Here is a 17,642-nt window from a genome sequence, read left to right on the forward strand (position 1 = left end):
TGAAAATACCTGGAAGACGAACGGTAGGAAGGAAAGGGGGAAAAAGAAAAATCAAAATAATTAATGAACATCAAAGATGAAATATATAGTGGTTATGGGCACATCACATGGTGGTATGCCAGTTGGTAAAAATAAATATATTGTTTTATGTTTCTGAACATATGTACAGTAATTATTAAGTACAGACGGGTTCTTGCGATTCGGCACTCGGCCAGATAAAAATTGACCAATAATCATATAATGTCGTACTTTGTTTCCACTAATTGCCTACGTAAAATTTACTTTATTAATTTATATATAAATAATAAATAATAAATAATATGTCCGCCTCCGTAGTGTAGTGGTTAGCGCGCCAGGCTACCATGGTGGAGGTCCCGGGTTCGATTCCCAAAAGGGTCAAAATAAATATCAGTGATTTTTCAGTCTAATATTTATTGAATATGACCCTGGACTGGTGCCTGTAGCGGAAGGCTGATCAACTTTCCTTCGTGTATTTAACGATCAAGATAACATTGATTCTATACGATGCAGTGCCCTATGCACCATTGGGGTGCGGATAAGGGTTAGAAGAAGAAATAATATAAATATGGAAAATTATGTTGTTCAGGCTATCTAAAAACAGGACTGTCCCGTTCAAAACGGATCGCATGGCGACTTTAATAATATGTACCTGAGACGCAGGACACCTTGCCCAATAAACGATTATCTAAACGTTGAATCGATTTGATACAGTGCCCTATGTACAATAGGGTGCGAATAACGGTCGGTAGCAGTAGTGCTAAAATAATCACATTGATAACAATCAATCAACCCTCCCGCTAGCGATTCATTCACAATGACGCGTTTTCGCTCGCGCAGCTGAAGAGTTCAAAGACACCCGCGCGGTCTAAAAACGGTTTGACCGCTGGCCGGCCCGAGCCACGCACACTCTCTATGGCTCTCCTCGATAGGTGTGCGGGTCGCAGACGACCTTCGGGGTCTGTGACCCACTGCGGGTGGACGACCCGCAGGTTCTAGACCCCCGAGCGGGAACATCCCCTCGCTTTCGGGGCCCGGGCGGTCGGCAACATTTTTCGTGCGTAAATCTCCAATATTTTGACGAAAAATACGAAGAAAAAAAAAAACATCCGTGGCTGCCGATTTTGATATCTCTAAATAATTTGAAAGGTGAAACATTGTAGTTAAAGTGGCATTGTAGTTAAAGTCATTGTAGTTAAAGAGCGTGTGCAAATCATTTTTGTAAAACGATTCGCACACGCTCATAATATTGTTGAATGGTATATTTTGTATAATTTAAATAAAGTACCATTAAGTATTGTTTATACGATAACTTTACGGTATAACTTATTCTTCTTCAAACCCTTATCCGCACACAATGATGCATAGGGCATTGCATCATATAAACACAGTGTTATCTTCCAACTAGATCGTTGTCACATGAAGGGAAGGTGACGATTCTTCCGCTTCAGGTACCAGTCCAGGGTGTGAAATGTAAAATGTCACTCAAAGCATAAATATAACCAATTATTAACTGCAAATGCTACACGTGTATAAAGTGTTCACTTCAACTATCGTGAGCCCAGTAAATACGCAGACTCACACACATCCCTCTTCATAAATGTTGAGATATCAGTAGGATTCGACTGAAAGACAGATGGGTCCGAAACGACCCCGGCGCCGAACGAAGGTTAATGTATCGGCATTCCCTCAGCGCAACCCATGGACGCCTCTCGGATACCATTAACCCTTTGTTGGCGACCTCTGCCCGTCTGCCACCCCAAGCGACCCACCCTCGCTAGAAGCGCGATTCGTGATTCTACATGTCGGCTCTTGATGTGCGACTTGTATTTATCGTCACGGGGACGGGTTCAATGTCGAGACTTTGGGGTCAATGGAATGTTATCTCCGTTTCGTAATTATTCATGTTTTTATATATAATGATGAGCATATAAATATCCTACAATGGATCAATTTCAGACGGGAGGAATATCTAATTTAACATACTCAATTTATAAAGAATTGTATCAGACTCGTGAAGTGTTTATAACAGCCGATATAATCAATATTTTCATTCGTCATTTTCTTTTGGAAAATTCGCCTTCGTAAAAACGTCGTTTTCGTAAATTGGTAATGAATGACGTCACAGAAACGATGGACTTATTTTAATATTGATTACATTGCTAAATTATTCTCGGCTCTATTTGTTGATGTCTTCAGTCCACCCTCCCTCCCCCTCCCCTCATATTTGTATAACACAAATGGTAGTGTAGTGGTGAACAAACAATCCACACTACTACTATTACAGCTCTATAAACCATAGACAATAAACTATATGACGTCATAAAACGTTCGATGACGGAAATTTGATGACCTTAATATTTCCCTTAGTTCTCTGCAGATTTCAATAAGAATGTTACCGATAGTCTTGTGATTTTTCATATAAAATTGTTATTTTAAGAAATACAAGCACTTATTAATTTATTTTTAATATCTATCCTATTCTATCATTAGACAATTTCACTTTGTATGAGACATATGCGCCATACCCGAACATACTTACACACACATATAAATATAAGTATATATATCGCTCACTACTTTCAAGAACGTCATAAATCAAAAAACTTGATTTTACAGGAGAACGTTTTTAAAGTTCAAACATAAAATACAATGTATTAAAAATAAATATCAAGCCACTTATTTAACTTTTTACTGTGCAATAGATCTTTTTAGGTAAAACCTGAATATTTTTTCTCCATTTGAAAAATATTTAGTATATTTAAAAAAATAATTAAACAATACCTTTTCTTCAAAATGCAAAAATAACACTTTCTGCCCTGTAGCGGGTAAATATTAAGTTAAAAATATGCCGCTTTTGCTGGGATATAGTACATTTTCTGGGCATTACGAAAACATGCACAACTCAAAATTGACAATTTTTGATTTATGACGTTCTTGAAAGGAGTGAGCGATATGTAAAACGATGTTTGATAGATGTTTGAATGATGAAATAAGGAAAGAATGCAAGGCTGAGATAAGCATTATCGATAAAATTAAGAAAGGTGTGTTGAGATGGTTTGGACATGTGGAGCGTATGAGTGAAGAAAGAACGGTTAAACAAATTTATGAGGCGAATTTAGTTGGAAAAGAAGCAGAGGACGACCGAGGAAAACTGGGCACAATCAGGTTTGTCAAATACTTGAAAGCGCCCGGGTCAGGAGTCGTAATAATCGTCGTGTATGTTTGAGGAGATGCATGAATCTAGAAGAGACAAAGAATGTTTGCAAGGATAGAGTGGTGTGGCGTTCGATTATCTCTGTCTACCCCTGCGGGGAAGCGGCGTGATGGTTAGTTAATATATATATAAAAAAAAAAAAAATATATATATATATATATATATATATATATATATATATATATATATATATATATATATATATAAATATATATATAAATATATATATAAATATATATATAAATATATATATATATATATATATATATATATATATATATATATATATATATATATATATATATATATATATATATATATATATATATATATATATATAAATATATGTATATATATATATATTTTTTTTTGAAAATGTAACAATTGCCATATCGCCAGATAATTTTACTCGTTGAACGAACGGTGACCCTGCCAATGTTTCGTTACTGATTGCAATGTTCGCTTGTCCCCAGCGTACGGGAAGGTGTTCCTCGTCCGCAAGACCACCGGCGCCGACAAGGGCTGCCTGTACGCCATGAAGATCCTCAAGAAGGGCATCATCGTCATGAAGAAGAAGACGGCCGAGCACACGAGGACGGAGCGACAGGTGAGCTGACAAGAATCGCCTGTTTTAGTATAATTTGTGTTTCTTCACTCGTTACTTGTACCCGCATTGATATATCAACGTAGATGACGAAGATGACCGGATATGTCCGTACAACGTAGATGTCCGCCTCCGCAGTGTAATGGTCAGCGCGCTCGGCTACCGTTCTGGAGATCCCGGGTTCGATTCCCAGGGGGGGTCAAAAAAATATAAGTGATTTTTTCACTGTAATATTTATTCAATATTACCATGGACTGGTACCTGAAGCGGAGGGCTGATCACCCTTCCTTCATGTGTAAACGATCAAAATAACACTGCGTTTATATGAAGCAGTGCCCTATGCACCATTGGGGTGCGATAAGGGTTATATTATTATTATTATTATTAGATGACGAAGAATATTGAAGTCTCGGCATTTACGGGGCTTACGACCGTCATAGGCCAATATTATATAAGAGTCACAATATTAATTTTTAATGTGTTTTTGTTAATAAAATACAACTTAGTAGACTCGAAAATCTGTGTTTGATTTGAAATTAATACATAATATAAGAGTTTGTGCTCAGTAAAAAAGCTTCTTTGTCTCACCAATAGATGTCACTAGTGAAAATTCTAGTGATTCTTTGTATATTGTTTCAAAATTGGATCATATCGCTCACTCCTTTCAACAACGTCATATATCGAAAATTGTCAATTTTCAGTTTTGCATGTTTTCGGAATGCCCATAAAATGTACTATATCCCAGCAAAAGCTACATATTTTTAACTTAATGTTTACCCACTACAGGGCAGAAAGTGTTGTTTTTGCATTTTGAAGAAAAGGTATTGTTTAATTATTTTTTTTAAATATAAGTACTTAATATTTTTCAAATGGAGAAAAAACCATTCAGGTTTTACCTGAAAAAATGTTCTATAAAAAGTTCAATAAGTGGCTTGATATTTATTTTTAATACATTGCATTATATTTTAAAACTTTAAAAACGATCTCCTGAGAAATCAAGTTTTTTGATTTATAATATGACGTTCTTGAAAGGAGTGACCGATATAGAAAAAAATGTATGTATCTATGAAATTATATAAAATTCTTCTTCATCTATGTTGAGATGGAGTGACTCAGATTTGTGAACAAGTATTTGGACATATTCAGAATGTTGTGAAAGATTGGACGCACTTTAAATATTGTGTATGACGTGTTTTGTTTCCAGGTTTTGGAAGCCATTCGACAATGTCCCTTCCTGGTGACCTTACACTATGCCTTCCAGACTGAAGCTAAGCTGCACCTTGTACTTGGTAAGTGTTTTAATACCTTTTTTTTCTTATAAAATATTAATTCTAATAGTGATATCAATTTTTACCTTTTTTCTATAAAAATGTTAACTATGGATAATTGCAAAGTTTTACCTGGTATAGACCAATATATCTTAAAATCTATTGTGACACGTGTTTCGATGCATTCCGCATCATTTTCAAACACCGTATGGGCATTTGTCCACTACACAGAATAACACGGAATTTTACCGTCCGGCACCGTCAGTTAGCGTTTTAAAACGACGATTGGCTAGGATTGGCTTGTGCTTTTGTCCATCTTTCTTCGGATCGGCGCTCTTGATCGAAAAAAGATGGACAAAAGCATAAGCCAATCCAAGTCAGTCTTCGTTTTAAAACGGTAACTATTGTGCCGGACGGTAAAATTCCGTGTAGTGCACAAACGCCCTATGTATAGATTAGTCTAAATTATAAAATTGTATCCTTGGGACGTTAAAAGATAAAGGGAGGGTAGAAGCTGTGCCTTATTTTATTTTATATATTTTTTTTATTTAAAACGTTTTAAGTGTGTCCAAATACTTGTTCACAAATCTGGATATTCTCCAATTATCGGATTTATTTTTCATATAATTTTTTGACATCTCATCAAAGATGAAGAAGAATATGGATGTCTGGGCATTTACGGGGCTGTCGACCGTCATAGGCTGGTTTAAGTAATCACTTTACACACGTGTAACATTCACCAATTCTACTCATTATTGACAACAACACTACTCAATACTGGTTGACTATCGTCATAGGCTGGTTTAAGTGATCACTTTACGCACGTGTAACATTCACCAATTCTACTCATTATTGACAACAACACTACTCAATACTGGTTGTCAATAATGGGTAGAATTGTTGAATGTTACACGTGTGTAAAGTGATCACTTAAACCAGCCTATGATGGCCGTCAGCCCCGTGAATGCCCAGACTTCCATATTCTTCAACTTTGATGAGATGTCAAAAATTTTTTTTTGTATCATCAGTGGGAACATAATTGTAATAAAATAGTGGTATTTACCTAGTAAAACTCAAATTAAAAATGGATTGATATTACAACGAAGTGACTGCCGAATCAATTAACCGCCCTACACATACGAACGTACGTGATACGCCCGGTTTTTCTTCATCATTCCGCGCTAATCCGTATGACCCACGTGCACAAGAAAAGATATAAAACTAACTAACTAACCATCACGCCGCTTCCCCGCAGGGGTAGGCAGAGAGAATAGAGTGCCCCACCACTCTGTCATTGCAAACATTCTTCGCCTCTTCCACGTTCATGCATCTCCTCATACATACCCGCCGATTGTTACGACTCCTAACCTGACCACTTTCAAGTATTTGGCATACCTGATCGTGCCATGTTTTTATCGGTCTTCCTCTGCTCCTTTTTCCAATCACTTTCGCCTCATAAATCTGCTTTACCGTTCTTTCCTCACTCATTCGTTCTACATGTCCAAACCATCTCAACACACCTTTCTTAATTTTATCGATAATGCTTATCTCAGCTTTGCATTCCTTCCTTATTTCACTATTCGTACATCTATCGTACACCGTTTTGTCGCACATTCTTCTGAGAGATCGCATTTTGACTACATTCAGTCTACTTACATCCTTCTTAATGCGCTATTTAATGCGCACCGGATACACTGACAAATTATTGTCAGGTTCATACCTGACAATGTGTGATTTTTTGCTTGTATATAAAAAAATATGCCTGAAATTAACTTAAAGGTAGGGTCGTTAATGAAATAATGAAAAATAAAATATGGAACAAAGGCAAAATACAGGAATGGGTAAATCACCAAGGGTTAATTTTATGAAAATTGTAAAATGTTTAAATTCTTAATTTTTCTCTCTCTTTTAAAACTAACTAACTAACTAACCATCACGCCGCTTCCCCGCAGGGGTAGGCAGAGAGAATCGAACGCCACACCACTCTGTCTTTGCAAACATTCTTTGCCTCTTCTACATTCATGCATCTCCTCATACATACCCGACGATTATTACGACTCCTGACCCGGCCGCTTTCAAGTATTTGACATACCTGATTGTGCCAAGTTTTCCTCGGTCGTCCTCTGCTTCTTTTTCCAACTACATTCGCCTCATAAATTTGTTTAGCCGTTCTTTCTTCACTCATACGCTCCACATGTCCAAACCATCTCAACGCACCTTTCTTAATTTTATCGATAATGCTTATCTCAGCCTTACATTCTTTCCTTATTTCATCATTCGAACATCTATCAAACATCGTTTTGCCACACATTCGTCTGAGCGATCGCATTTCGACTGCATTCAGTCTGCTTTCATCCTTCTTTTGCCAACTCCATGCCTCTCTCTCTTTTTGTGTGTATGTTAGGTTAAAATAGTTAAAAACGATAAAAAATGTATTAAAAAAGAACTCCACCGACAAGACACACAAGGTGGCTTGGTGGGTCGCTGCAAAAAAAGAAATGTTTTAAATATGTAAAAATTTAAATTTAAATAAATGTTTAAAAAAAACAGTACACTTTTCTTTTTAAATGTATGGAAATAAATTTATTCTTAATGACGTCATTGAGTTTTTCAATGGCTACACCCAAACCTGTCCAATTCTTCTTTGCTTCTCCTACCCTGATTTGATGTTATCTCCGCAATATACATATTCTCCAACATCCTCAATTTTCTTACTATAAATTTTGATTCTGACAAAATTATACAACTATGCAAATCACGGGCGTAGCCGGGCACGAATATTAGTACACATATCATAATTATGAAAGATATAGCGTCCTTAGAGTTTCGCTTTTGGTAGAAAGGTCACTGGGAGCCGGCAACTGACAACTTTCTAATTCGTAAGTCGACGCCAAAATACCAACAGTATTAAGTATAATAGTTAGACATTTTTTGTTTTGAATATTGAAAGCATTAACTTTGTGGATAATATTGATATATTATTTCGAGAAATAAAAATACTTTGTGTTCTAATCCACCCACATTTTTATTGACCAACTAGTTTCGGCAACAACCTGTTGCCCTCTTCAGAGTTTAATTTATAATTTAATAGCTATATCATAAATTAAATCAGTTATAGCAAATAAAAACCTATCAGCGGAAGCTAAACTGGCAGTGCACAACGGAGTCCTTGTTCCAACTCTAATGTATGGAAGTGAAACATGGAGTTGGCAAAAGAAGGATGAAAGTAGACTGAATGCAGTCGAAATGCGATCTCTCAAAAGAATGTGTAACAAAACGATGTATGATAGATGTGCGAATAGTGAAATAAGGAAGGAATGCAAAGCTGAGATAAGCATTATCGATAAAATTAAGAAAGGTGTGTTGAGATGGTTTGGACATGTAGAACGAATGAGTGAGGAAAGAACGGTAAAACAAATTGATGAGGCGAATGTTAGCGGGAAAAGAAGCAGAGGAAGACCGAGAAAAACATGGCACGATCAGGTATGCCAAATACTTGAAAGTGGTCAGGTTAGGAGTCGTAACAATCGGCGGGTATGTATGAGGAGATGCATGAACGTGGAAGAGGCGAAGAATGTTTGCAAGGACAGAGTGGTGTGGCGCTCTATTCTCTCTGCCTACCCCTGCGGGGAAGCGGCGTGATGGTTAGTTAGTTTTTTTTTTTAAATGGAGTTCTACAAATTAAACGACAAATCAATAAATAAATAAAATAATAAAATAAAAAATTGATTAAAGTTATACCTGCGCCGGGCCAGACATTGTGGCCCACGGAGCTGCCTACTAGAATCATACGAGCCAGAATGTCTGGCCTACAGAGTGGTAAGAGTTAAATTAAAAATTAGATATTCCTCCCGTCTGACAAAGATTCCTCTCCCCAGACTATGTGAGCGGCGGGGAGCTGTTCACACACCTGTACACCAAGGAGCGGTTCGCCGAGGACCACGTCAGGATATACATCGCGGAAGTCATCCTGGCTATAGAGCAACTGCACAAGGTAATCTCGTCTCAATACGCTAATAACACACCGCTCACTCCTTTCAACAACGGTCATATATAAACTGACCATTTATTTTTGTTCTCAAAACGGGACATGTACCGATTTTTACGTAATACTATGTATTCAAGAAAATACGTATTTTTTTATTGTTTTTGTGTATTTATAAAAAGGAAAGGAATGTTTGTAAAGAGAATAAGAGGAACAAATAATATAAATTTGAAAAAAATATGTTGTTTTATATTTTTCTGATAATTTTTCTTAAGTATAAGTGGATTTGCTTTTAAATAATAATGGAATTCTTGGGAGTATTTTTAAAAAATTATCTTAACTAACATCTACTCCGACTTGTAATTGTGTTTTTTTCTGTCATCCACAACTTATTCATCTGTAAAAAAAAGACTCGGGCGCATTTGTTCCGGGCAAGCATAAAATGTATTTGAAGATTACTCCATCTAAAGTTATATGAAACGGCATTACTACAAACTATCGTCGATTTTTTGCACTTTAAAAAAAAAGTGTTACCGTGATTGCTCTTTTTTTGAAAACGGGACATTTCGACTTCCCGAAACTTAACTTGGGGACAGCGGGATAGGTTATCTAAAAACGGGACGGTCCCGTTCAAAACGGGACGTATGGTCACATTAGTCATATATCAAAAATCGTCAATTTCCAGTTGTGCATGTTTTCGGGATGTCCAGAAAAAGCACTGCTCAAAAACCTGAGAAACCCAGATTCATGATCATGGATATGGAAATACACGTATCGCTCACTCCTTTCAACAACGTCATGTGTAAAAAAACTTGATTTTTCAGGAGATCGTTTTTAAAGTTTAAAAATAAATTACTACCCATTTATTGAACTTTTTACTGTGCAACAGATCTTTTAAGGTAAAACCTGAATGTTTTTTCTCCATTTGAAAAATATTTAGTATTTTTTAAAAAATAATTAAACAATACCCTTTCTTCAAAATGCAAAAACAACACTTTCTGCCCTGTAGCGGGTAAATATTAAGTTTAAAATATATGCCGCTTTTGCTGGGATATAGAACATTTTCTGGGCATTCCGAAAACATGCACAACTGAAAATTGACAGTTTTGAAATATGACGACGTTGAAAGGAGTGATCGATATGTGAAATTTTGTAAATGAAATGTTACAATCACCTGTATTTTTTATTACTCATTATTGTGAATATATTTACGTAACTGTCCTGTTAAATGTTTAATAAATAAATAATATAATTTATAAAAATAAATCCTTTATAGATTGTTAACTAACAAAAAAATCTAACGTGAATCGACGTCCGGCTCACGAGTTAAGACCCTAAAACCGTTCGCAATTTCCAGCTCGGCATCATATACCGCGACGTGAAGCTGGAGAACATCCTGCTGGACAGCGCGGGCCACGTGGTCATCACGGACTTCGGGCTCTCCAAGGAGTTCCGGCCGGACGAGAGCCGCGCCTACAGCTTCTGCGGCACCATCGAGTACATGGCCCCCGAGGTCGTCCGCAGCAACAGCCACGGCCACGACATCGTGAGTACCCCCCACTCTACTGGACTATCGTATCCTCTCCCCTCGTTCTTGGTCGGGATGGTGTGAGAGAAGAGGGATTGCAGTCTCTTGTTGTTTGTGACCATGGACCATGATTCTCGGAAGAGTTGTTTGTGTAAAAAGGGGGATTGCAGTCTCTCGGAATTGGCATTTGGTATTTGTGATTATTTACCATTTTTCTTGTATGGATTGTATGTGTACCAAGAGATATTACAGTCTCGGAATTGGCAGTACTTGTTATCTGTGATCGTCTTCTTTCGTCCTTGGTAGGGTTGTGTGCATTGACACACCTTTCAGTTCTTATTATTTGTGACCATCTCCCATGTTTCTTATGTTTCTCCCATATTTTTATGTTAAATTGTATGTGTACCAAGAGAGATTAGAATTGCCCAGAATCAATACAGCTCTCATTACATATAATTTGGCCATATTGTGTTCATCTTCTTTATTTTTTAAGGATTGTATGTGTACTAAGATGTTTGGGAATTGGCACAGATTTCATTGGTTATTATTTGTCTCCATTTTGATAAACCTGTAATATACAACATATTTGTTTTATTCTATCTACGCAATAGTGAAATATGACCACGTAATCGCTCGTTCACGGTTAAACTTTCTTTTTAAATCTCGTAAAAGTAATGTCTCCGTCCGAAACTAGGCCACATCGTACGAGTATGTCGCCTCGTGTTTATCTCCGATTAGTGCGCTAAAACAACACCAAACACACACACACACACACACACACACACACACAAACACACACATATATATATATATATATATGTGTGTGTTTGTGTGTATGTTCCGGGCTCGATTCCCAGGGGGAGTCAAATAAATATAAGTGATTTTTTTCACTCTAATATGTTGCACTGGACTGGTGCCTGAAGCGGATGGCTGATCACCTTTCCTTCATGTGTTATTATGATAACAAGGTAACACTGCGTTTTTATGATGCAGTGCTCTATGCACCATTCCGGTGCGGATAAGGATTTGGAGAAGATGTTTATTTAATATTGCCCTGGACTGGTCTCTTAATCGCATGTGATCACCTTGCCTTCATCTAAGTGACGATCAAAATAACACTGCGTCAATACGATGCAGTGCCCTTTGCACCAATAAGTAAAAGAAGATATTAAGATATAAATAAATAAATCATTGCATTATTGATGCCAAATGTGACACGGTGTATTCGAAACGTGATGAAAACAAATCGCTTGTATAAATTTTCCATACATTTTATACGATATATTCGTATAGTACTAATGTGTAAACGTAACTTGCTACTAGCCGTAACTCAAGTTGCGGCCGTTTGGCGTAACACGGCTCAAAGCATTCTTGTAACTGGCCTCTATCGTATACAATCACAGATTTTACTCTATCTCTTTCCTTTACTGAGATATTCGTTATCCAAATAGCCGCAAAATTGTATCAATTCAATACACGTGTTGGCAAAAAGCATAATTTCAAGCTAACTTTAGACTGTCTATCTCAAAACTACTGTTTTTAACTTGCGGCTATTTGCCTTTGCACATTAGTATACTAATATTACTTACATTTTTGTACAAAAATATAAAATGAAATGAATACATCATTATTTATTTATTGATTTGGCGTTTAATTTGTATATAATAAAACACTTATCCGCACCCCAATGGTGCATAGGGCACTGCGTCATATAAACGCAGTGTTATCTTAATCGTTTACACATGAAGGAAAGGTGATCAGCCCTCCGCTTCAGGTACCCAGTCCAGGGTAATATTGAATAAATATTATAGTGAAAAAATCACTAATATTTATTTGACCCCCCATTTTTTTGAAAAAATCACTTGTATTTATTTTACCCCCCCTTGGGAATCGAACCCAGGACCTCCAGAACGGTAGCCGAGCGTGCTGACCATTACACTATGGAGGCGGACATTTGTAGAACTCCATTTTAATTTATGTATTAATTTTCAAATCAAACAGAGATTTTTTGAGTCTACTAAGTTGTATTTTACTAACAAAAACACAAAAAAACAAAGAATTAATATTGTGACAATTCGCTTACTCCTTTCAAGAACGTCATAAATAAAAAAAACTTGATTTTTCAGGAGAACGTTTTTAAAGTTTAAAAATGTAACACAATGTATTAAAAATAAATATCAAGCCACTTATTGAACTTTTTACTGTGCAACTTATCTTTTTAGGTAAAACCTAAAGGTTTTTTCTCCATTTGAAAAATATTTAGTATATTTAACAAAACCTTTTCTTCGAAATGCAAAAGCAACATTTTCTGCCCTGTAGCGGGTAAATATTGAGTTAAAAATATGCCTCTTTTGCTGGGTTATAGTACATTTTCTGGGCATTCCGAAAACATGCACAACTGAAAATTGACGATTTTTGATTTATGACGTTCTTGAAAGGAGTGAGCGAATTGTTTCAGCCTAGTTATGGCATTTTCAAACGAATGTCATCACTGCTCGATTTTGCCCAAAATAGGACACAGTGTATTCGAAACGTGATGAAAACAAATCGCTTGTTTAAATTTTCCATACATTTTATACGATATATTCGTATGTTAGCGAAATATAGAACAAAATTATATGAAACATTGGCGACTACGATACAGCTAGGCCGTGACCTATAAATAAATAAGCCAACAAGCCGTGCCGATGACGTAGCCCCGTCTCTTTCACTCTCGTTGCGTCCGCGTTACGTAAGAGCGAGGAAAACGAAATTTCGTATTGCGTCGCGGCCCACCGTTAGGATTTCACTTCGCTCGTCTCTCTCGCGCGCGCCGCTTACGCCGTGCGCGAGAGCGAGACGCGCGATCGTTCGTTGTCTCTCAACATTTTCCGCACGTGTTTTCCAGCTTTTCACTGAAATTTCCGCACTGATTCGCGCGGCTCTTGTGTCTGTCTCTTTTTAACCTGTTAAAGTGTGCTTGGAGCGAGGAGCAAAGATGATTTTCAATGTTAGGACTGTCTTCGTTTGGTTTTGTGTTTTTTGTCTCTTTTGCGCTCACCTGTTGATACTTGGACGCATTATTTTATTTTATTTTATTTATTTTTTCGCTTTGTAACAAAAGCGCTACTTTCTATTGTTACGTTACGTCAAATTCAATTGCATATTTACAGCGTTTTGAGTGTGTCCAAATGCTTGTTCACAAATCTGGACTATCTCAACTTGGGAGTTATTTTTCACATTTTTTGTGGAATAAAAAAATATATTAGCTGCCTATGTAATTCTTAATATAGCACATTTAGTTTAATTAATCTTAAATTTCAATTCAAATTCAATTTCAATTTTTAATTTATTTATTTACAATTAACATACACATTACAAACTTAAAATTTAAAGCGTATACATTAAAATACATTAAAATCGAAAATATGCCAGAATACTATTGCTAAAGGTGTAGAAGAATCCCGCTTCGGAAAATTCCTTCAGACACATGGAGCAGGTCAATATCCAATGAGATATTGTTCAAAATGATATTATATGTATATTCATTGCTAAAAACAATACAAAAGATACAACAATACAATAGACACAATGGATTCAATATCTTATATCAATCAAGATTAGTTCAAATTATATATGTTAAATGATCTTTCAGAGGAATGTGCGGCAAAGCTATGTATGACAGATGTTCGAATGGTGGTATAAGGAAAGAATACAATTTTAAAAAAGGGTGTCGAGATGGTTTGGGCATGTGAATCGAATGATTGAAGAAAGAACTTTAAAAGAAATTTATTAGGCGAATGTAACAATTTTTTAAAATGTTTTTAAAATAAGTATATGAATATTTTTTAAACGTATCGTCCGTAACCAAAAGATATTATAGTAATGTAAGTAACTAATAACTAACCGCTTCCCTGCAGGGTTAGGCAGAGAGAATAGAATGCAACACCAATATTTCATCAATGTCTTTTCACACAATCTTCTCCTCTTTCACATTCGTACATCTTTTCATACATACACGCCAATTATTCCGTTTAATTAAAGCTAAGCATTTTTTTTGTAAATACCCATTTTTTCAATTTTTATTTTATCAAACAAACACTTATTGTATTCTTGTTTATTTGGGAGATTATTATTTTTGCTTCCAATTCCTTTTATACGTTGAGAATCATTTATATACGTGTATAAATATTTGTATATAAACGTTGTTTTGAAATCGTCATTGTTAGTTGAAGTTGAAGTAAATAGTTGGGCAACAATTCCATTTTTACTTTTAATTCGGAACCATTGTTCGGAGGGAAAAAGTAGGCGATGACATTATTACATTTTGACAGGTCGCATTCAATTCAAATACTGTTCCATTCCTAATTTGAACTCGCTTTTAATGTGCGTGTTCGGAAAATTACACGAAACGTCATTTCGAAAACGGGGCTAGTTGTTCAATTATCTAAAAATAATTAAGAACTGTTGACATTTATTTACTGTGTTTTATTTGTCCACCTCCGTTTTAAAGTAGAGTAATGGTCAGCACGTTCGGCTACCGTTCTGGAGGTCCCGGTTTCGATTCCCAGGGGGTCAAACAAATATTTAAGTGATTTTTTCACTCTAATATTTATTCAATATTACCCTGGACTCGTACCTGAAGTGGAGGGCTGATCACCTTTCCTTCATATATTAATGATCAAGATAACACAGCGTTTATATGATGCAGTGCCCTATGCACCATTGGGGTGCAGATAAAGGTTTTGAATTGTTTAATTTCAATTTCCATTTCTTTGCTATTTGTTTGTTTTGAAATAAAAATACATCTTTAAAAAATTGACACAATTTGAATGTTCTTTAATGGCCAGAATGGTGAACGTTACACACGTGTAACGATGTCAAAAACTAATGCGAAAAAAACTCATATAATTGGAGATAATCTATATTTGTGAGCAAGTATTTGGACACACTCAAAATGTTGTAAATATAGTAATTTTTTGATATAGCCGCGTTTGCTTTTGCCCCAAATTACTGGATAGTCAAAGCAACGTTAAGAGTCGCGTTAAAAATACACCCGTTACATTGGAATTCCGCTAAGTTCCCGTTAAAAGGGCCGCCTCGTTCCTCGCGAGCTGGTGAGCAGGCGAGCAGGTAGGTAGGCAAGTACTTGCGGGCGATTCGCCATTACCGTGCCCGATACCGGAACTTCGTCGCCCGCAATGTGCGCACTTATACTTCAAGGTATGGAATGGTACATGTTCTCATACTACCAAATGAGCATGCTCAAAACGGGCATGCCCTCTACCCAATAATAAGTTATGCGTCGATTTTTAAAATGACATATCGCTCACTCCTTCCAAGAACGTCATAAATCAAAAAACTTGATTTTTCAGGAGAACGTTTTTAAAGTTTAAAAATATAATACAATGTATTAAAAATAACTATCAGGCCACTTATTGAACTGTTTACTGTGCAACAGATCTTTTTAGGTAAAACCTGAAGGTTTTTTCTCCATTTGAGAAAAATTTAGTATATTTAAAAAAATAATTAAATAATATATTTTCTTCAAAATGCAAAAACAACACTCTCTGCCCTGTAGCGGGTAAATATTAAGTTAAAATATGCCGCTTTTGCTGGGATATAGTACATTTTACACAAATAAAATGAAATAAGTTAAAATAAAATAATCTTTTCAATCTTTTTAATCTTTTTAGTGTCGGCCTCTGTCCGTACATCCTCCTCCCCCCTCATTAATTGAATATAGCAATATTTATTTCTTCAGAAATATTTCGAAGATTTTCCTCCATGTGCAGCTGACAGAGAGTCCCTCAGGACTCTATAACTGCTGCGGGTGGATGGCGGGCTCAGATTCCAAAAAAAAAAACTTTTTAATTTAAGTTTTACTTTGTAATTACCTTGCGGTGTTAAAAAATGATGCGGAAAGCATCGAAACACGTCGGCTGTCCAAACTTAAAGCACAGTAAGGGACATTTTTTGTAGTACGTTTTTTTTGTATTTTTGGACTAAGTAGAATCTACTTAGTCCAAAAATGCAAAAAAAAACCTACTATAAAAAAATGTCCCTTACTGTGTTTTGAGTTTGGACAGCCGACGTGTCACAGTAGATTTTCAGAAATAGTGGTATTTACCAAGTAAAACTTTAATTAAAAAAAAAAAACTGTTTCTACGCGTTGCAGTGCCCTATGCACCATCTAGTGCGGAAAAAAATACAAAAAACACGTAACAACACAACCAAGTTCTCTATACATCGTTAGCAGTACAGAGTACCATATGTAGGTCAGTGTGTCGCGCGATTCTCCGCGACTCTTTACCTTGGGCCGAACTACACGGCCGACCTGTGCGGCCCACTCCGCGTCCCCGCCCGCCGGCGACCGCCCGGCCTGTATGGGGAGCGCGGAGCCGGGGCGGCCGGGGGGTCTCGCAGTCCGGCCCGACCCCGATTTTTAGGTCAGAACCAAACGAAACTCATTTTATTATATGACTCGGATCGAATAATGCAGACGGTGAATTGTAATCGATATTTGATATTAATTTTGTGTGTATTACGATATTTCAATAAATTAAAACCCTTATCCGCACCCCAATGGTGCATAGGGCACTGCATTATATTAACAAAGTGTTATCTCGATCGTTAACGCACGAAGGAAAGGTGATCAGCCCTCCGCTTCAGGTACCATACCAGGGTTAATATTGAATAAATATTAGAGTGAAAAAATCACGTTTATTTATTTAACCCCCCCCCCTGGGAATCGAACCCGAGACCTCCAGAACGGTAGCCGAGCGTGCTGACCATCACACTACGGAGGCGGACAATACGATATTAGTTGGTTTAAATTTATGCTTTATTTTTATTTAAGGTTGTGTCGTGTCGCTAAGGTTGTGGGTTGTGGTCGTGTCGCGGACTCTTAAGTCAGAGTTTCTCGGTTTGAACCCACTCTACCACAATTTGATACCTATTTCTAATAATGAGCCGCTTAGGCTCACAGAAATAGTACGAAATTGAAATATTTGTGTAAATAATAAAAACACTAATATTTCTCT

General features: G+C 36.5%; 1 protein-coding gene across 6 annotated transcripts in view; it reads left to right on the forward strand.

Annotated features, from left to right (window-relative positions):
- The window catches only part of LOC148300937 (ribosomal protein S6 kinase alpha-5-like), a 67,046-nt gene that overhangs the window by 25,723 nt on the left and 23,681 nt on the right, over window positions 1-17,642 (forward strand). For all 6 annotated transcript variants that reach the window (XM_088274095.1, XM_088274092.1, XM_088274097.1 and 3 more), the window contains exons 4-7: window positions 3,709-3,842; window positions 5,044-5,128; window positions 8,986-9,101; window positions 10,450-10,638. In XM_088274095.1, coding sequence (XP_088130221.1) covers window positions 3,709-3,842; window positions 5,044-5,128; window positions 8,986-9,101; window positions 10,450-10,638 — 524 coding nt within the window. The remainder of the gene's footprint in view (window positions 1-3,708; window positions 3,843-5,043; window positions 5,129-8,985; window positions 9,102-10,449; window positions 10,639-17,642) is intronic.

The sequence above is a fragment of the Brachycentrus maculatus genome, unplaced genomic scaffold (assembly GCF_059751285.1).
Source record: "Brachycentrus maculatus isolate JH-2025_06_01 unplaced genomic scaffold, ASM5975128v1 h1tg000633l, whole genome shotgun sequence".
Classification (NCBI taxonomy): domain Eukaryota; kingdom Metazoa; phylum Arthropoda; class Insecta; order Trichoptera; family Brachycentridae; genus Brachycentrus; species Brachycentrus maculatus.